This window comes from Zingiber officinale, chromosome 7B, assembly GCF_018446385.1.
Source record: "Zingiber officinale cultivar Zhangliang chromosome 7B, Zo_v1.1, whole genome shotgun sequence".
Lineage (NCBI taxonomy): Eukaryota > Viridiplantae > Streptophyta > Magnoliopsida > Zingiberales > Zingiberaceae > Zingiber > Zingiber officinale.
Genome location: NC_055999.1, coordinates 19,938,469 through 19,961,224, shown reverse-complemented (window position 1 = coordinate 19,961,224; position 22,756 = coordinate 19,938,469). Strand labels below are relative to the sequence as shown.

The window sequence follows — 22,756 nt, the reverse complement described above, 5'->3', positions numbered from 1 at the left end:
AGGCTATAAGTTTGTACTGTTAGAGGTTTGCCCTAATGTGCTTAACGATGATTCTAGTGAAGAGGAGATTGAGCATCATAGGAAATGGGTCAAGGCAGATGAGATGGCGCGGTGTTACATTTTGGCTTCAATGTCAAATGTACTGCAACATCAGCATCAGGACTTGCCAACTACCTATGACATGATGAACAATCTAAAGGAACTCTTTGGACACCAAAATCGGGCTGTTAGGCAAGAGGCAATGAGAAAATTAATGAAAACCACCATGTCAGAGGGGACACTTGTAAGGGATCATATCCTAAAGATGATGACTTATTTGAACGAAATACAAATTCTTGGAGCTGAAATCGATGGGGAACCCAGATCGATATTATTCTCCAAATGCTACCCAGAAGTTTTGAGCAGTTCCGCCTGAACTATAACATGAACAAAAGGGCTTATATGTTGGTGGAACTTCTGACAGAACTTCAGGCAGCAGAAGGTATATTTCATTATAGTTCTCAGATTTACTTTGCTAAAAATGTTTCTACTTCTAAGTCGAAAGGCAAGAAGAAGAAGAAACAGGCTGGCTCAGCAAAGAAGGTGAATAGATCTCTAGGTATTAGACCTAAAGCTGCAGTAAAGAAGCCAAAGGGCTAGTGCTTCATCTGCAAGCAGACTGGACATTGGAAGGCAGACTGTCCTTGAAGGAGAGAGAACAATAAAGGTATATCTTATTCTCTTGTAGTTGAAACATGTTTAGTGGTGTTATCTACCAGTACCTGATGTGTAGATACATGAGCCACTGATCATGTCTGCAATACATTGCAGGAGTTCCAGGAAACCCGACAACTATATGAGGGAGTGATAACTGTCTACATAGGCAATGCTACGAAAGTGGTGGCTGTTGTAGTGGGAGACGTATACTTATCATTTGATAGGAATAGAATTTTGGTTTTGAGAAATTGTCTTTATGTACCAATTTTAGAAAAAAATTAATTTCAGTTTCTAAACTGTTTGTGGATGGATATACTATTTCTTTTGATGATAAAGTGGTTGTCAAGAAAAATAGGGTAATTATCTATTCTGGTACATTAGTTGGTAATTTGTATACTCTAAATCCAATAACTCCCATCAAGCAACAAATGGAAATTAATAACACATCTTCTAATTCTAATAAGAGAAAGGAACCTATGTATTCTGAAATAGAATCTATGTATTCTAATAAGGTCTGGGAGCTTGTAGAATCACCAAATGGTGTAAAAGCCGTTGGATGTAAGTGGATGTACAAAAGGAAAAGAGGGATAGATGGGAAAGTGGAAACCTTCAAAGCAAGGCTTGTTGCGAAGGGGTATACTCAGAAAGAGAGAATCGATTATGAGGAAACCTTTTCGCCAGTAGTTATGCTTAAGTCTATCCGGATACTCTTATCTATTGTCGCTCATATGGATTATGAGGTTTGGCAAATGGATGTTAAGACAGCTTTCCTTAACGGAAGTCTTGAAGAAAATATCCATATGAAGCAACCAGAGGGGTTCACAGCAAAAGGCAAAGAGCATCTAGTTTGTAAGCTAAATCGGTCTATTTATGGACTAAAGCAAGCTTCAAGGTCTTGGAACATCCGGTTTAATGAAGTAATCCAGTCGTGTGGATTTATTTAGTGTCCGGATGAGTCTTGTGTATACAAGAAGTGTGATGGAAATGTGGTGGTATTTCTTGTACTATACGTAGATGACATTTTGTTAGTTGAAAATAATATCAAAGTGTTGTCAGAAGTAAGGGTATGGTTGTCCAAGCAATTCAATATGAAGGACTTGGGAGAATGCACATATATTCTTGGGATCAAAGTAATAAGGGATCCCAAGAAAAGAATGTTGTGCTTATCCCAAGCTTCATATATCGATATAATCCTAGCTCGTTTTAGCATGCAAGACTCCAAGAAAGGTTTTCTACCTTTTAGGCATGGAGTATATTTATCTAAAGAGATGTCTCCAAAGACATCAAAAGAGATAGAAGAGATGAAGGTAGTTCCTTATGCTTCAGCTGTAGGAAGCCTAATGTATGCTATGTTGTGCACGAGACTGGATATCTGTTTTACCATGGGCATGGTTAGTAGATATCAAAGTAATCCAGGATAGGGACATTGGACTGTCGTAAAGCATATATTAAAGTACCTGAGAAGGACTAGAGATTATATGCTGGTATACCAAGCAGATGATCTGCTCCCTGTGGGTTACATGGATTCTGACTTCCAATCAGATAGGGACAAATGGTAAGTCAACCTCCGGGTTTTGTGTTTACTTTAGGAGGTAAAGCCATAATAATGGAGGAGTGTTAAGCATAGATGCTTTTTTGAACTCCACCATAGAAGCTGAGTATGTGACAGTCTTTGAGGCAGCCATAGAAGCTAAATGGATCAGTAACTTCATGATGGACTTAGATGTGATTCCTGGTTTGTCCAAAAATATTGGTGCAGTAGCAAACTCGAAGGAACCACGAGCCCATAAGGCAAGTAAACACATAGAGCGCAAGTACCACCCAATACGAGACATCGTATAACGAGAAGAAGTTGTTGTCGCCTAGATTGCATCAGATGATAATCTGGAAAATCCTTTCACTAAGGCCCTTCCGGCGAAAGCTTTTGATCGGCATGTTGAAGGAATGGGAATCAGATGTATGACAGCGTTTATGACAGCATAGTCTTTTAGAATAAGTGGGAGATTGTTAGAGTGTATATTAAAAGCCTAGCTTTTTGTAAACATTTATTTTGAAATAAAGAATCACATTGGTCAAATATCTACATTTATATGCTAAGTGTAGTTGTTCAATTAATTTATATTGTAGATAACATGGTGTGTGTTGTCACACATAGAAGATCATGTTATCAGTTCCTTATAAATTATAAACAGTAGCTCATGACTAAGATGGATAGGAACAAACCATTGGAATAGTCGTTGTGTAATTTGATATTAGTTTATCTTGCCTATGAAATTACATTAGTACAATCTGAATGTATTGAGTAGGATCGTTTGAGGTAGCTTCTTTCTATACTGATTATATAAAAGAACAATACCTCTGTTATTATGGAAGTGTGTACTCTTAATCATGATATAATAATAAGCACATATACTTAATATTTATTTCTTTAATTTATCAAAGGGTGTGATTTAGCTCGTTAAATCAATAGGCTCGATAAGTTGGGAAATGATATTATTTATATGGTGTGTTGTTGATTATAGAATGAAACTGTGTCCTAGTAATCTAGGTTGTTGATGTCCCCTTGAGGAGCTCATAAGGATTGTCATGTAAACCCTGCAGGTGGACTTAGTCCGACATGACGATAAGGTTGAGTGGTACTACTCTTGAGCTAGATATTAATTAAGTGAGTTGTCAGTAACTCATTTAATTAGTGGGCATTCAATATCTTAAACATAGGGAGACTAACACACTCATGATAAGAAGGAGCCCATATAGTAATATGGGATTGGTGCGGTAGTGCAATAATAACTCTTTAGTGGAATGAGATATTATTGATGAACTCGAGTTGGGTGTTCGGGGCGAACACGGGAAGCTCAAGTTCATCGGGAGACCAAAACCAATTCCTCCTCTCAGTCCCTGTGTAGCCTCTTATTTATAAAGTTTTATACCCACCTAAACCCACCTTCTTACCCATCCATAGGTGGTCGGCCAAGCCAAGCTTGGATCCCAAGCAAGGGCCGGCCAAGATAAGCCTTGGATGGATCAAGTGGTGGTCGGCCCTAGCTTGGAGCCCAAGCTTAGGTGGCCGGCCACAATAAAAATAAAAAAAGATTTTATTTTAAAATCTTTCCTAATGTGGAAGACATGATTTTAAAAGAGAGTTTTAAAATTAAATTTTACCTTTTATAGTTTCTACAAAGGATTAAGAGAAATGTTTGATATCTTTCCTTATTTGTAGATTGAAAAGAATCATGAAGGGAATTTTTAAAAGAGAAATTTTTATTTTAAAAATTTTCGGAAACAAATTAGGAAGTTTTAATTTTGTGTTTAAAACTTTCCTTTTTTGGAGGAGTTGTAGGGGCCGACCACATTTAAGGGTTAAAAGGAAATTTTAATTAAATTTTCCTTATTAACCATTGGCAAGAAAATAAGGAAGTTTTAATTATGTTTAAAACTTTCCTTATTTACCAAGACCAAGCAATATAAAAGAGAGGGTAGAGGTGCCTCACCTTACAATAATATATCTTCTATTATTCCTCTCTTCTCTTCCTTGGTGGTGGTCGGCCCTCATCCCTTCTCCTTCTCCTATTCTTCTTGCTTATGTGGCCGGTGGCATCTTCATCTCAAGGAGCTTGGTTGGTGGCCGGATATTGTTAGAGGAAGAAGGAGAGATAGGAGCCTTTGTTTCTTAGCATCCCTTGGAGCTTGGTTGGTGGCCGGAAGTTCATCTCTTGAAGATTGTTGGTGGCTTAAACTTGCTTGGAGAAGAAGGAGGCTTGGGTAGATTCTCAACTCGGTAGATCGTCGCCCACACGACGTCCGAGATAAGAAGAGGAATACGATAGAAGATCGTGAGGTTTATTAGCTACAAAGAAAGGTATAACTAGTTGTCTTGTTCCGCATCATACTAGTTTTCTTTGTAGGGATTTTGAAATACCAAACACAAGAGACTAACGATTCTAGGTTTTGAATTTATGATTCGATTTTGTGTTTCTTTTGTTTTTCGATTTTGTGATTCGATTATTCTTAGTGGTTAGACCTAGGGTTACTATAAGGAGATTAAATATTGAATTTCGTTGAAAGGCTTTGTCTAGGAAGTGGTGGATGATCTCATACCTAAGAAGCCCTAGTGCCTCACCATGTTTAACCTGGAAGCGGATCTCTGAAATACATATTTAATCAAATTTTTAACATGGGTGGATTTGGATTAATAATGTTAAGCATCGTTTGCGATCCAAGTCTAAACCTCTAAGAACAGATAAGTTGAATTTGGAATCAATAATGTTAAGTTCTGTTTGCGATTCCAAATTTAATTTCTAAAGAACACAATAGGTTGTTAGGAAAGGTTCAGGACTTGTACAAAATTTTTGTATAGGGGAACCGGTACGATATTCTGAGTAGCAACCAACAATGCAGCCAGAACAAGACAATGGCGCCGCACAGTAAACGAAAATAGTTCGGTACAAGTTAGGGAAGGGAAATGCGGAAGTATTTACAGACGGCAAAAATGAAGGGGTGAATAGGGAACCGTAGACCGACGGTGAAATGGTCCCTGAGCAAACAGATGTATCCGGTTGGTGGGGTATTTGGCCGATCGGACGAGGAAGGCAGAATGATTTCGTGGTCGGGCGGAATTTCAAAAGTGTTCTTAGGGCCCTCAGCGTCGCCCTCATTGAATCTGAACTCCATGGTGGTGTACCAGAGCCCAGGGATGGAGGCCGACGGTTGTGAGGAGCTGGCCATTACAAAAATAGGCGGAAAAGGGGACTAGAAGGAAGAAAGGAGAATCGAACGAGGAAAGGCGGTCACTAGAAGGTCACCGGAACAGTGGAAAGCAAAATGCTCAAAAGCAAAAGTGATGGGAAAGAAGGCTTACTGAAAAAAGATCGATGGGAAAGAAACGCGAGGAACCACCGGAGCAAATAGTGCAGAAGCACAGAAGGGTCACCGGAAACACAAAGCAATGGAAGCATTGAGAAGGTTGCGACGCAGCGAGTTCGTATAGCCCGGGCTCGGTCGGCCGGATCCGTTAGATCTAGGTCGCTGAAACCTAGGTCAAGATCCGACCGTCGAATTTAAATCGCCAAACATCGCAATCAATGCCTGTCACATCAGGCGTGCAGTTTTGGCAAGCGCTACACGTGGCACATTCCCATGGGTAGGCATTTAATGGCAGCATGGAAACGCGCTTAGCCTTAATAAGTAGGGATTTGCACGATTCCCAAGAAATCTGGCTGACGTCAGCCCAGCTTGCGCTCGCCCGAGACAACGCAAGGGAAAAAAATCTACTTGTGCACTCTTTCGTTCATCTGGTTGGATCGAGGGAGCGCACTCATGCCCGAACGACAAGCTTCAACTGGCTGATCGGCGAAAAGTGTCACACAGGGTCAAAAGCTGATCAGGAGGGAGTCGACTCCCACTCGTCCAGTCAATCGGACTGAAGTTTCCTTCGACTATACTTGAAGGGAAGACTTGTGATGCGGTGATTAGGAGAGGCCCCACCCTATTACCAAGGTGGAGGTCAAAGTCAGGACGGTTAATGGGCGCACAGTGTTGACCGGTCGGGTGAGGCATATCCCGACCATGGGTACGGAGTAATCAAACCGATGCTCAAAGGACGTGTGGAAGCCGAACCGAGCGGCTCCTCCACTCAGCCTAGCAGCAGATTCGACATCAGTTGAGCACGCAGATAGTGAACTACCCATCGAGCGCCTATCGCGCTCGACCCATCAATCGAGCATATGGATAGTGGGCTTTCGGCTAAGCAACCGGCTGAGCGACCATTACGCTCGGCACGGTTGTTGGTTGCTACTCGGAAAACCTATAGGTTCCACTGTACAAAAATTTTGTACAAAGGTCTGAACCTTTTCCTAGCTACCATGTGTTCTTTTAAATTAAATTTTGGATCGCCTGCGGAACTTAACACGTTTGATCCAAAACTTAATCTATTTGTTCTTTTAGGTTTTGACTTGGATCTCCTGCGGAACTTAACACGTTCGACCCAAGTCTCCTTAAGTTATTAATTCCATTAAATATTAATTTCCATAAAAGGTTCCCAGTACTGACGTGGCGAGGCACATGGCCTTCTTGGATATGGGAGCAACCACCACCGACTAGACAAAACCTTTAATAGAAAGCTAATATTTAATTTCCTAAAATAACTTTAGGTTAACCAAAGAGAACAATCAAATCACAAGGAAAAGAAAAAATAAAAGAACACAACTTCGAAAAAACATATTCGAAATTCTAGAACGTAAGCCTCTTGTATTTGGTATTATTTCCATAAACAACTAGCATGATGCGGAAATAGAAATTACTAGTTATACCTTGTAGAAAAACCTCTTGATCTTCTACCGTATTCCTCTTCTAACCTCGGACGTTGTGTGGGCAACGATCTACCGAGATGAGAAACCACCAACCACCTTCTTCTCCTCCAAGCAAGGTTCGGCCACAAAGGAAGAACTTTACCAAAGAAGAAAATCAAAATACTAACCAAGCTCCAAGAGATGCTAGCTTTCTCTCCTTCTTCTTCTTCTTCTCCAAGTAGTATCCAGCCACCACAAGAACTCCAAGAAAGATGAAGTATTCGGCCACCACAAGAGGAAGAGAGGGAGAGGATAATGGCCGGCCACAACACCAAGGAAAAAGGGAGAGAAAACAATAGAGGTTGTATCTCATGAAGGCACCCCTACCCCTTCTTTTATATTCCTTGGCCTAGGCAAATTAGGAAATTTATTTACAATAAAATTTCCTTAATTTCCTTGACATGATTTATTTGAGAAAAATAAAATAAAATTTCCCAAATAAACTCTAATGGCCGGCCACATCAAGAGGAAGCAAATTGGACAAGTTTCAATCAACAATTAAAACTTTCCTTATTTGTTTCCGGAAATTTAAAAAAATAAAATTTCTCTTTAAAAATCTCTTCATGGTTAATAAAAAGAAATATCTATAATTTTAATTTTATTAACATGTGAATAATTTTAAAGAGAAAATAAAAAATCTCTCCAATCTACAAATAAGGAAAGAGATCTAATCTCTTTCTTTAATCTTTTGTAAATCTTTTACAAGAGAGATATTTTAATTTTAATTCTCTTTAAATTATATCTACCACATAATAAAAATTAAAATTAAATTTCTTTTTTAATTTATTTTGGCCGGCCCTACTAGCTTGGGTTCAAGCTAGGGCCGGCCACCCAATTTTATACCTAGGTCGGCCCTAGCTTGTTCCCAAGCTAGCTTGGTCGGCCCCTATTGGGTGGGTTTAGAAGGTGGGTATAGGTGGGTATAGAACTCTATAAATAAGAGGCTACGATAGGGACCGAGAAGAGGAATTGGTTTTGGTCTCCCGATAAAATTAAGCATCCCGTGTTAACACACAACTTAATTTTACCAATGATAATTCATTCCACTAGAGAACTATCATTGAACTACCGCACCAATCCCAAATTACATTTTTGGGCTCCTTCTTATTATGAGTGTGTTAGTCTCCCTGTGTTTAAGATATCGAATGTCCACTAATTAAGTGAGTTACTGACAACTCATTTAATTAATATCTAAGTCCAAGAGTAGTACCACTCAACCTTATTATCATGTCGGACTAAGTCCACCTGCAGGGTTTAACATGACAATCTTTATGAGCTCCTCTTGAGGACATTATCAACCTAGTATCTCTAGGACACAATTTCCTTTTATAATCAACAATACACACTATAAGTGATACCATTTCCCAACTTATCGGACTTCTTGATTCATCGAACTAAATCTCACCCATTGATAAATTAAAGAAATAAATATCAAATATATGTGCTTGTTATTATATCAGGATTAAGAGCACACACTTCCATAATAACCGAGGTCTTTGTTTCTTTATAAAGTCAGTATAAAAGAAACGACCTCAAATGGTTCTACTCAATACACTCTAAGTGTACTAGTGTAATTATACAGTCAAGATAAACTGATACCTAATTACACTACGACCTTCTAATGGTTTGTTCCTTTCCATTTTGGTAGTGAGCTACTGTTTATAATTTTTAAGGTACTGATAACATTATCTTCTGTATGTGACACCACATACTATGTTATCTACAGTATAAATTAATTGAACAACTACAACTAAATGTAGACAATTTGACCAAATGTGATTCTTTATTCATAATGAATGTTTACAAAGCTTAGGCTTTCAGTATACACTCCAACAATCTCCCACTTATACTAATGACTAAGCTGCCATATCTTCTACCATACATCTGATTCCCATTCCCTCCACATGCCGATCGAAAGCTTTCGCCGGAAGGGCCTTAGTGAAAGGATCTGCCAGGTTATCCGCTGATGCAATCTTGGCGATGACAACTTCTCCTCGCTTCACGATATCTCGTATCAGGTGGTACTTGCGCTCTATATGTTTACTTGCCTTATGAGCTCGTGGTTCCTTCGAGTTTGCAACTGCACCGCTATTATCACAATAAATTGTGATGATTTTGGGCAAACCAGGAATCACATCTAAGTCCATTAGAAAGTTCCTGAGCCATACTGCTTCTTTAGCTGCCTCAGAGGCTGCTACATACTCAGCTTCCATGGTTGAGTCCGAAACGCATTTCTGCTTAACACTCCTCCATGAAATGGCTCCACCTCCTAAAGTAAACACATAGCCTGATGTAGACTTACTATTATCCCTATCTGATTGGAAATCTGAATCCGTGTAACCCACAGGGAGCAAATCGTCTGCTTGGTAAACTAGCATATAATCTCTAGTCCTTCTCAGGTACTTTAATATATGCTTTACCGCAGTCCAATGTCCTTGTCCAGGGTTACTCTGATATCTGCTGACCATGCCCACGGCAAAACAGATATCAGGTCTCGTACATAGCATTGCATACATTAGGCTTCCTACAGCCGAAGCATAAGGAACTGCTTTCATGTCCTCTATCTCTTTCGACGTCTTTGGAGACATCTCTTTAGATAGAGCTACTCCATGTCTAAAAGGTAAGAAACCTTTCTTGGAATCCTGCATGCTAAAACGAGCAAGGATTGTATCTATATATGAAGCTTGGGACAGACAACATTCTTTTCTTGCGATCCCTTATCACTTTGATCCCAAGAATGTGTGCACACTCTCCTAAGTCCTTCATATCAAATTGTTTGGACAACCATACCCTTACATCTGATAATACCTTGACATTGTTGCCAATTAACAAAATATCATCTACGTATAGTACAAGAAATACCACCACGTTTCCGTTACACTTCTTATATACACAAGACTCATCCGGACTTTGAATAAATCCATATTACTTCATTAAACCGAATGTTCCAAGACCTTGAAGCTTGCTTCATCCATAAATAGACCGATTGAGCTTGCAGACTAGATGCTCTTTGCCTTTTCAATGAACCCTTCGGTTGCTTCATATGAATGTTCTCTTCAAGACTTCCATTAAGGAATGCCGTCTTGACATCCATTTGCCAAATCTCATAATCCATATGAGCAATGGATAAGAGTATCCGGATAGACTTAAGCATGGCTACGGTGAAAAGGTCTCCTCATAATCGATTCCTCTTTCGAGTGTACCCTTTCGCAACAAGCCTAGCTTTGAAGGTCTCTACCTTCCCGTATCCCTCTTTTCCTTTGTAGATCCACTTGCATCCAACGGCTTTTACACCATCGTGTGGTTCTACAAGCTCCAGACTTTATTAGAGTACATAGACTCTATTTGAATTCATTGCCTTTTGCCAAGATGCATCTATATCTTGGAGTGCTTCTTCGTATGTTCGTGGATCGGGTTCATGTTTACCCGGACCAAGTCGAAGACTCTCCCAAAACATGAATCTTTCAGTCGCCTTACAACCCTCCCACTACGACGAGGCACGTGGTTGTGTATCATGTGTGACACGTGTTGCGCTCTTGTGGTACTTCATCTTGTCCTGTCTGAAGTAGACATGTCCTCTCTAAGTTCTTCTAAAACAACTTTACTCGGGCTTGTGATCCATTATATAGTCTTCTTCTAAAAGCGGGCATTGGTGCTAACAATGACCTTCGGTCTTTAGGACTATAAAATAAACCACCTTCGTTCCTTTGGGATATCCTACAAACACGCGAACTTCTGACGGGATTCTAACTTATCAAGATCTGGTTTCAGCACATGTGCTGGACTACCCCAAATCCGAATATGTCTTAGATCGGGCTTTCGCCCATTCCACAATTCTATGGGAGTAGAAGAAACTGATTTAGAAGGTACTAAGTTCGAACATACACTGCATATCCCCAAAACGAATTTTGTAATTCTGAATAACTCATCATTGATCTAACCATCTCCATAAGAGTCCTATTCCTTCGCTCTGCCACACCATTCCGCTGGGGTGTTCCAGTGCGACAATTGGGATTGAATCCGGCCTCGATAAGTAATTCCTAAACTCTCCTAAGAGGTATTCGCCACCACGATCCGACCGTAGTGTCTTGATACTTTTACCTAGTCATTTTTCACATCACCTTGTATTCTTTGAACTTATCAAAGCACTCGGACTTGTGGCGCATTAGGTAAATGTATCCATATCTTGAATAATCGTCTATGAAAGAGACAAAATATTCAAAACCTCCTCTTGCCTGGACAGACATAGGACCACACAAATCAGAGTGAACCAACTCTAACACTTCTTTGGCTCTATACCCCTTGGCCTTGAACGGCCTCTTGGTCATTTTACCTTCCAAGCAGGATTCACAAGTTGGAAAATTTTCCAACTCTAATGAACCCAAAAGTCCATCGGCTATAAGCCTCTGAATCCTACTTAAGTTAATATGACCAAGCCTTAGATGCCAAAGATATGCTTGGTTCATTTCCGAAGGTTCTTTTCTCTTATTAGAATTAGAAGATGAGTTATAAATTTCCATGTTTTGCTTTGTGGAAGAAATTGGATTTAAAGTATACAAATTGCCAACTAATGCACCAGAACAGATAATCACTTTATTTCTTTTAATAACTACATCGTTACTAAAGGAAACTGAATATCTATCTAAAAATAGTTTAGAAACTGAAATTAAATTCTTTCTAAAACTGGGTACATAAAGACAATTTCTTAAAACCAAATTCCTATTTCTACTAAAAGATAAGTAGACGTCTCCCATTGCAACAGCTGCCACCTTAGTAGCATTGCCCATGTAGACGGTAATTTCTCCTTCAGATAGTCGTCGGGTTTCTGGAACCCCTGCAAGGAATTGCAGACATGATCAGTGGCGCCTGTATCTACACACCAGGTGCTGGTAGATAACACCGCTAATCATGTTTCAACAACTAGAGTATGAGATATACCTTTGTTTTGGTTCCTACGAGGACATTCCGCCTTCCAATGTCCTGCCCCTTGTAGATGAAGCACTTGCCCTTGGCTTCTTCATTCCAACTTTAAATCCCGTAGACTGAGATTTATTCACTTTCTTTGTTGAACCGACTTGTTTCTTCTTCTTCTTTCCTTCGGTTTAGAAGTAGAACCATTTTCGACATAGTGAATTTGAGCATTGTGACGAAATAATCCTTCTCCTGCTTTCATCAGTAGTTCCGCTAATGAATAAACCCTCTTATTCATATTATAGTTCGGGAAACCGCTCAAAACTTCTAGGTAGCGTTTGGAGGATCATATCGATCTGGGTTTCCCCATTAATTTCTCCTCCAAGGATTTGTATCTCATTCAGAAAAACCATCATCTTTAGGATATGATCCCTCACAGGAGTACCCTCTTGCATGGTGGCTGTCATTATCTTTCTCATGGCTTCTTACCTAGAAGCCCTATCCTGATGACCAAAGAGTTCATTGAGATTGTTCATAATATCATAGGCTGTTGGTAAATCTTGATGCTGATGTTGCAATACATTTGACATTGAAGCCAAAATGTAACACCGCGCCATCTCATCTGCTTTTACCCATTTCCTATGATATTCAATCTCCTCTTGGGTAGATTCACCAGAAGGTGCTTCAGGGCATGGCTCAGTCAGTACAAATTTATAGCTTTCAGCAGTAAGAACAATGTCCAGGTTTCTTTTCCAATCTATGTAGTTTGGTCCAGTAAGTCTATTCTGTTGAAGTATGATGGACAGTGGGTTGAAAGACATCCTAAGAATCACAAATAACTTTTGGTCAGAACTCTAAATTTAGAATAATATTGATTGCTCAAACAATACTATTTTAAATTAACCAACACCTCATAACACCGTGAATTTTGTATGCCACGTTAGTGTGGACGTATACAAATTCAACATTTGTAAAAGGAGAGTTTTAACCCATTAATTTTATTATCTTGTCAACCTAACTTTTTGACAAATAAAAATAATAGTTGGTATCATTTGGTCACACAAATAATAGCAGTGACTCCGTTGGGGAGGATACTATTAGATGTGTCTAAGTGTATACCATTACTTGACACTAAGTCCATTAATAAGATTATGCCCCTTCCATTGGGGAAGATCACACGCTCTTTATTAACTTCCTATAGTCATCCAAAAATAGAAGTCTGTTCTAGTGATCCACAAACAAGCTCATCCGTTATGGAGGAAGGCACTCAGAGCCAACGCGCAAGCTTGTTTGCATCACTTACAAACCAGTAATGGAGACCATGGGATTTATTTAAAAATCCCTCTCCCACTTAGTTATTTATAAATGAGGAATTTTAACTATGCTAGCCTACTTAAACTTGTAAACTAACATGCACACACAGCACAATATAAAAGCAATAAATAAAAAATTTAATTTTCAACTATTATGGCTTTTATCTCTAATTGTCCTCCGTGTGTTGTCATCCCAAGCTGCTGCCATATTTGGCCACCGCCACCGGGTCTAGCTGTCGCATCATTCTTGCTCCTAGTTCCGCTGCGCCTCTGGTCCTTAGAAGGTTCCACGCTTTGCAAGATTCGATCCGCGACATAAATAGAATTTTACATTTTTGATCCTATATTCCATAAAAGGAATGTACATGTATCTAGATCAAAAATAAAATCCTAATAAAACTAAATCCTCCTGCTGTATTTTAATACAATCATGCACACACATTAAATGCCCTTGACATGTCCAAGGGTCCAATCACATACATAATAACTAAAAGCCATAATAGTTGGATCCTGCATCCACAAAGTTAGCACATCCTACTATTATCCTGCCTAAATTATGTATGACATGTGCATAATTAAACTAAATACCAAATACACAGAGGTAAAACCCTAGCTCTGATACCAATTGTTGGTTGCTACTCGGAAAACCTATAGGTTCCACTGTACAAAAATTTTGTACAAAGGTCTGAACCTTTTCCTAGCTACCATGTGTTCTTTTAAATTAAATTTTGGATCGCCTGCGGAACTTAACACGTTTGATCCAAAACTTAATCTATTTGTTCTTTTAGGTTTTGACTTGGATCTCCTGCGGAACTTAACACGTTCGACCCAAGTCTCCTTAAGTTATTAATTCCATTAAATATTAATTTCCATAAAAGGTTCCCAGTACTGACGTGGCGAGGCACATGGCCTTCTTGGATATGGGAGCAACCACCACCGACTAGACAAAACCTTTAATTGAAAGCTAATATTTAATTTCCTAAAATAACTTTAGGTTAACCAAAGAGAACAATCAAATCACAAGGAAAAGAAAAAATAAAAGAACACAACTTCGAAAAAACATATTCGAAATTCTAGAACGTAAGCCTCTTGTATTTGGTATTATTTCCATAAACAACTAGCATGATGCGGAAATAGAAATTACTAGTTATACCTTGTAGAAAAACCTCTTGATCTTCTACCGTATTCCTCTTCTAACCTCGGACGTTGTGTGGGCAACGATCTACCGAGATGAGAAACCACCAACCACCTTCTTCTCCTCCAAGCAAGGTTCGGCCACAAAGGAAGAACTTTACCAAAGAAGAAAATCAAAATACTAACCAAGCTCCAAGAGATGCTAGCTTTCTCTCCTTCTTCTACTTCTTCTCCAAGTAGTATCCGGCCACCACAAGAACTCCAAGAAAGATGAAGTATTCGGCCACCACAAGAGGAAGAGAGGGAGAGGGTATTGGCCGGCCACAACACCAAGGAAAAAGGGAGAGAAAACAATAGAGGTTGTGTCTCATGAAGGCACCCCTACCCCTTCTTTTATATTCCTTGGCCTAGGCAAATTAGGAAATTTATTTACAATAAAATTTCCTTAATTTCCTTGACATGATTTATTTGAGAAAAATAAAATAAAATTTCCCAAATAAACTCTAATGGCCAGCCACATCAAGAGGAAGCAAATTGGACAAGTTTCAATCAACAATTAAAACTTTCCTTATTTGTTTCCGGAAATTTTAAAAAATAAAATTTCTCTTTAAAATCTCTTCATGGTTAATAAAAGGAAATATCTATAATTTTAATTTTATTAACATGTGAATAATTTTAAAGAGAAAATAAAAAATCTCTCCAATCTACAAATAAGGAAAGAGATCTAATCTCTTTCTTTAATCTTTTGTAAATCTTTTACAAGAGAGATATTTTAATTTTAATTCTCTTTAAATTATATCTACCACATAATAAAAATTAAAATTAAATTTATTTTTTAATTTATTTTGGCCGGCCCTACTAGCTTGGGTTCAAGCTAGGGCCGGCCACCCAATTTTATACCTAGGCCGGCCCTAGCTTGTTCCCAAGCTAGCTTGGCCGGCCCCTATTGGGTGGGTTTAGAAGGTGGGTATAGGTGGGTATAGAACTCTATAAATAAGAGGCTACGATAGGGACCGAGAAGAGGAATTGGTTTTGGTCTCCCGATAAAATTAAGCATCCCGTGTTCGCCCCGAACACACAACTTAATTTTACCAATGATAATTCATTCCACTAGAGAACTATCATTGAACTACCGCACCAATCCCAAATTACATTTTTGGGCTCCTTCTTATTATGAGTGTGTTAGTCTCCCTGTGTTTAAGATATCGAATGTCCACTAATTAAGTGAGTTACTGACAACTCATTTAATTAATATCTAAGTCCAAGAGTAGTACCACTCAACCTTATTATCATGTCGGACTAAGTCCACCTGCAGGGTTTAACATGACAATCTTTATGAGCTCCTCTTGAGGACATTATCAACCTAGTATCTCTAGGATACAGTTTCCTTTTATAATCAACAACACACACTATAAGTGATACCATTTCCCAACTTATCGGGCTTATTGATTCATCGAACTAAATCTCACCCATTGATAAATTAAAGAAATAAATATCAAATATATGTGCTTGTTATTATATCAGGATTAAGAGCACATACTTCCATAATAACCGAGGTCTTTGTTTCTTTATAAAGTCAGTATAAAAGAAACGACCTCAAATGGTCCTACTCAATACACTCTAAGTGTACTAGTGTAATTATACAGTCAAGATAAACTGATACCTAATTACATTACGATCTTCTAATGGTTTGTTCCTTTCCATTTTGGTCGTGAGCTACTGTTTATAATTTATAAGGTACTGATAACATTATCTTCTGTATGTGACACCACATACTATGTTATCTACAGTATAAATTAATTGAACAACTACAACTAAATGTAGACAATTTGACCAAATGTGATTCTTTATTCATAATGAATGTTTACAAAGCTTAGGCTTTCAGTATACACTCCAACAATGGTGACGGGCGACACTTGGACAACGAACTTTCAGCCGAGTGGCCATCCCTCTCGGCAGGACAATAGACCGCACAAGGACAACAGAATTCCGACTGAGCGGCCATTCCACTCAGCCAAGCAACAGGCGCAGCAGGGTATCCTTCGATATTCTTTTGGGAACTAGTGCCGTTGATAGGCGGCATGGTCAGACAGAGGATCGTATGACGGAAGATTCCACTGTCATTTCAGAGATATGCTCGGCCCGTTAAGGTATTGTGCCAGAGACACTTTACTGACATATCTTTTAAAGGAAAGCTTTGAGATACGTGTTCGCCTTGGGAAGCGTGCACACGCGCTCCCGGGCTCTATATAAAGGGGGTCCAAACATCGGCGGAGGTATGCTTTTCTCATGATTTCTACTGTTGCGCTAAAAATCTCTTTGCTTTTTCTTGCTTCGCCGGAGGCTGACTTGAGCGTTAAAGGACCATCGCCGGGACCCCTTCCCTGGCTCAGCACTGATGCTGCTTGTTTTGCAGGCAAGAGCGAAGTCCACCGGAGATTAGCAGGGGTACCACATCTTAATATCTGTCTCATCGACTTTTGGACATGATCATATAATAATATTAATTGAATTTGATAAAAAAAAAATATTACTCAATAAGACTTTTATAAATAAGTTTAAAGAAGCTCCAAGTAAATAAATATTTTTATATTTTTAAAGAAAATTTATAATTCAAAGAAAAATTCAAAAAATTAATTTATTTTTTCTCTCTTTGTAAAACAAATTTGATTGTTTTTCTCAGTTCAATTATTATGTTCCAATTTAAATTAATTGAGGATTAAATGTAGAAATGACGAATTCAAAACTGAAAGAAAATGGCCAAATAAAGATTATTTACCCCATTTATTAATTAATTAATTTTCCTCCTTTCTTCTTCCTCCTGCCTGTCTCTCCCTCTCCTTCGCTCTTCTCCACCCTCCTCATGCTCCCCTTCCCCTCGCGCTTACCTCCTCTCTCACTCCGTCCTCTTGTCGCAGCGGGAGCTCGATGCCCGGCGTGTACCTCTGCGAAGACGGCGGCGCTCTCGACCCCCTACTGATCTCCAGCTGCGCCGCCCACGAGGAGGAGGAGCGCTACAAGGAAAAGGAGAAGGAAGTGTCCGGTGGCCTCTTCTTCCATCGCATCTCCTCCGCCTCCCCCCGCTCCAGCCGTCCCTCGACGCCTCAGTTCCACCAGTTCTTCCCCGCCCCTTTCCCCGAGCCGCCCGTCCCCGACGCACCGGCACCGGATCCGAGCTTGTCAACTCAGGGCAACGACGGGATGCAGTTCGACGTCGCTCGGGTGTCTGAAGAGAGGACAGTCAGCTGCGTGGCGGAGAAGCGGGATTTGAAAGCGAACCCTTCCGGGTCTGGAACGATCACGAGGGCGGAGCTGGCGAGCTTGGTGGCATGGCTGAGAGGCATCGCGATCGATCCCCGTGACCGCACGCGGGTGGTGGAGAAGGAAGAGTTCGTGGACGCGCAGGTGCTGAGAGCCCGGGAGACGCTGTTCCGGACTCTGGATGACGCAACGAAGACGACGGAGTTCCCTTTTCCTCCTGAGGTAATCTAAACCCGCCTTTCTTCTTAATTTTGTTAATTTGATTTGTTCTGTTAATGAACAAGATTGAAAGAAAGTGTTTTGTGCAGAATAGAAGCGTAATTTAGTTTTTTAGAGATGTTTTCTCCTCTCTCGTTCTTTTTACTGGTCATTCAGATATAGTACAAAGAGCCTACAACAGGCAGACCCTGTTCAGGAGATTTTCTATAAGTCTATTCCACAGGAACAACTCCCAAAACCTGAATTAGCGAGTCTGCCGATTAAATAAATTTTGCTGCAATTAAGTCAGCCATGAGTCATTTGTAATGACTGTATGTTTTCAAAACGGGTTAGTCAATCACAACTAAGTTACTCATTATCTAAGTTTTTTGGCACTAATCCCTGATTCCAGTTGGATAATAGATTCTAGAACTTGTTCCTGTTGGTAAAGAATTTCAATTCTATAATTGAATTTATTAAGAAAGTGATAATGTTTTTTTTAATGTATGAAGTCATAGATTATGGATATATTTGATATTATATATTAGCTCTTTAGCATCATAAATTTCTAAAATTATGGTGCACAATACTTTGGTCTCCAACTTCCTGCTAAACTTATTATTTTCTGTTACTAAATCTATATGAATTTTTAAGGTTTTAACAAATTTACCATGAACTTTTATTGGCAAATACATCACTTATTTATATCTTCTTAAAAAACCAACATGGAAAAACAAGTTATGCTCAAATTTTTAACTAATTCTTTGTAAAATTATTTTCATACAACATATGTTATTTTGAGACTTCATTCCATTATTTAGTGATCAAAATATGTTTATATTTTTATTAATTTTTCAATAAAAGATTTTTCAAATTGTCATATTTTACTTATTTTAAAATTAATTAAACAAATTATGTTTTTTTTTTAAAATTAATATATGACGTGATGTATTATTCATCACAAAAATGTCATTCTGTTTGTTAAATTGGGAATGTGATAAATTGGTTACAAAGTTAAAAATATGTGACATATTTGTTAAAAATGAAAGTTTGTGACAAATCTGTAATTGGTTGCAACCTTAAAAATTTCCAAGAATTTAGTAATTAAATCTCGGATATAAATTCAAAATTCAAATTTTAATGGAGACTAAATATTGTTTTCTGTCATGAACTCCTAATTGATCATTAACATGGCTGAGAAACACTCAAACACATAGCGATCCCACTATACCATAACACACAGATTTCTATAATGGTTCAGTGGTTTCTTGCTCAACATCGATATGGAATTTGGGTTCCTAGAGTCCCAACATAAAGTATTCAACTCATTTGGTTTATTTCAGTCTCATGTGTACTGTAGATCTATTTTTTTTTATAATCGTGGAGAGAAATGACCTTCCCCTTGTTTTCTTACTAGTTAAATCCGGAATACAACTTATGTACACTTAGAGACCAACCTTTAGAATATTAGTCCCTACTAGGATTTGAACTCTTCCCCTAAGTGTTTTATCACTGTACCACACCCGTAGGGGCTTTAATCTGAAGTGTGTTTTAATCATAGTTGGCAAAATTAGTTGATACTGATATGGGTCACTTGAGTTGGATCAATAAAAAAAAAAGACAGTCCGGTGCAAGAAGCTCCCGCCATGCGAGGTCCCGGGGAAGGATCCATTGTACGCAGCCTTATCCTGCTTTTTGCAAGAGGCTATTTCCAGAATTCGAACCCGTGACCTTTTGGTCACATGGCAACAACTTTATCGTTGCGCCAAGGCTCCCCTTCACTTGAGTTGGATCAATGTTGACAATAATTTATCTGATATTTTTTGGGAAATTTGCATGAAATTAAAGAGGAGTTTAGAAAAATCTAGGGATTCAAAGGAATTAGTTAAAGATTTGTTAAATTATTTTAGAGAAATGATGGAATCCATTAAAATTTGATTAAATTGACCGTCAAAATGGATTAAATTGAGCTAAACCTTGGTCACATTGAGATGACTTTAAAAACTGGACCAATTTAGCCTTCCTTTATCCAAACTTGATTCTTAGAGAACTTGCATGAAAAGGAGAGAGCCTTTGTCGTCCTCTTAAATTGATTAACCTTGTCATGCCATGGGATTCACCGTGAAATAAAAGATTACTCACTCAACCTTGTCATCATTCGTTAGAATCAATGCTTCACCCATTTTTCTCTTGTTCACTCTCAATTGAGTGAAGTTATTATGGATTGAGACGGATTGAGAGAGGTTATTGTGGAGGGAGAGCTAACACAAATAACTTTGGGTTAGTTGATATTAACATTGCTTGTTTAAGTTGAATACTGTTATCTATTCTTTTCATAACATACTGATTATGTTACTCTTCATTTTCCTAGTGATGCTCTTTAACCAAGTTACCATGTATTTATGAAATGTTTATCTTTGCATGGTATTTTTTTTTTCAGTTTATTCTTCTACACTTTTTCTTAAATTCTTTATTTGATCTATATATATATTTCCTTACCATAGTTTTATTATTCAATTGATTAAAAATTTATGGAATTATATATCATAAATCGCATTCATTACTTTTGCATTTAAAATGATCATGATAAACTCTTACATTCTGATGTCTTGGACCTGACTAGGCTTGAGCACACATGTCATGATGTAAATGTAGTATGAAGAAAGATGTATTTTCATGGACCTCTTTAACAGAAAAGATGTCCTCAGTTTCTCACTATCTTGTTTTTGCATCATATATGTATGGTTGTCGGTTACCACCGCATATGGTTGCAAAGACTTGTTTTTGATCTTATGTGACACGTCCCTCTCGTCTTCATTTGTAGGTTATCATTTTGACTTGCAAAGGAAATCTACTCCCTGAAGTTTTCTGAGTAATATCCACTGAAAGTTAGGACTGACAATTGTTCCTTCCTTCTCACTTGTCTTTATATTCTAGGAAAATTTAGTTTGTCTCAATAGTGAAATTCCAAGTGCCACAATTTTGGCTGAACATTCCTGCACAAACAATTTCCATTTTTGCTACTCTCATCTTCATGTTCTTTTCGGTTTATTCTTCTTGTCATTGTAAGTTTGTAACAAAACCTAGCCCATGAATTCAGAAAACTCTGACTAGAAAATCTGCTCACCTTTATTAGAATATTTCTTGCTTTGTTTGTGCTCTCACACTGACTGAATGATGTTATTTCAGAAAAAGCAAAAAGTTAGGAGACACTCAGAAGGTTTACAGAAGAAGGGGAAGCTTGGTTCTGTTGAAAAACTGATTCAACCGAAACGGAGGTCTGAAAGGATAGCTCAAAATGAGAATGAAAATATTCGGCATCTTCGCACACGCAGAAAACGTATTGGACTTGGATCAAATTTTCAAGCCGATGTGCCTGATTGGACGTGCCCACCTTGTGAAACGAGTATTTGTAGTTATAAGGAGGATCCTGATGCAAGTAAGTGGGTGGGTTTTCTAATTTGGCCAGCACGAGGGAATGACAGGAATGAATTTGATGAAAAAATGCAAAAAAGAGAAACAAATTATTGTGCTTGCCCCTCTCCAGGATCTATTGTCTGCATCAGATCTCACGTGAGTGAAGCCAGACTTAAGCTGAAGGTTGAGCTAGGCCAAACTTTCTTTGATTGGGGTTTTGATTGCATGGGTGAAGAAGTTTCCGAGTCATGGACAGGTGAGGAACAAGCTTGGTTTGATGCTCTTAAGAGGCAAGAAAATGAGTCTGGAAATAGCATTTGGCAAGCTATCCCAACATACTTTAGCTCCAAAAGCAGACGAAACTTGATAAACTATTACTTTAATGTTTATCTCCTGCGACAGATGAGCATCGACAGTAGATTGATGCCCGAGTGCATCAACTCAGATGAAGAGAAGAATCATGATGATGAGGAAATTGAGGATCCCAAAAAGAAGAGAGTTCCTGTGAAGAAAAAGGCAAAGTTCTTGAATACTCATGCTTCAGATTGCGTGGATGTCAATAGGGTAAAGTCCTTTTCTTTGTCCTCCATCGACTGTTCCTGCATTTTGGAGACCCACGAGTGCAAATGTAGAGTAACATAGGAGCTTGAAGTCTAATCAATTTTATTACGATACTACTCAAATCTCTAAACTTGTGATATATTTGATTGGAGTCCCTTTGTCATTCCATTAACTTAGCGGAAGTATAAACCAAAGTTTAAAGAATTGTTCCATATTGGGGTTTCGATCTCTGATCCGGATGATACAGTGACCGTAGCATGGTCTGCCAAACTTTCAGCATACTCTGAAGCATGTGGATGTCAATTTAAATGAGTTTTAAGCTATAGTTACTTCTACTTGCCTTTTTTTTTTATCTTGAAATATAATAATATAGCAAATTAAATTGATTTTTTAGTGCAACAAATTACAAAAAATATAATGTTTGTCTTAACTGATCAAGTGAGGGTGCTGAATATTTCAAAAGTCAAATTAGATAATTCCCCCTCGTGTTCATAAATATATCATGATTCACTATTGGGAGTTAGATTTGGACCAACACAATTGAAACTAGAATAGAAGATAAAAAGATATCGTAGTTTCTTTTAATGTAGAGTCATCTTTATTGTATTTGTTGCTCCAGTTATTATTATTGTTATTATCGTTGTTATTAGTAGTAGTATTATAATTGTTAGGACCAAAGAGAGCGCTCACTTCGATGAAGAAGATCTTATAGTCGAATACTTGAAGCGAGGAACTCTCTGATGCTAGCTAACACAAGAATTTCCTTGATATCCATCTCCGTGAGGTGACTAATCCAAGGATCTAAGTCTCTCTCACATATACACTATGAAAGAACACCTTTTCGGAAATAATCTGGAGGTAAAAAAACCTCGTACAAACTCACACACGAAAAAATACAAGAAGAAGAAGATGAGAAGC

General features: G+C 38.4%; 1 protein-coding gene across 1 annotated transcript; it reads left to right on the top strand.

Moving 5' to 3' along the window:
* The first annotated feature begins 17,204 nt into the window (after positions 1-17,204).
* LOC122005469 lies at positions 17,205-22,116 on the top strand. Its single transcript, XM_042560504.1, has 2 exons — positions 17,205-17,884; positions 21,050-22,116. Exons 1-2 carry the CDS (start codon positions 17,330-17,332, stop codon positions 21,917-21,919), a joined length of 1,425 nt encoding a protein of 474 aa, XP_042416438.1. The 5' UTR covers positions 17,205-17,329; the 3' UTR covers positions 21,920-22,116.
* Positions 22,117-22,756: the final 640 nt, after the last annotated feature.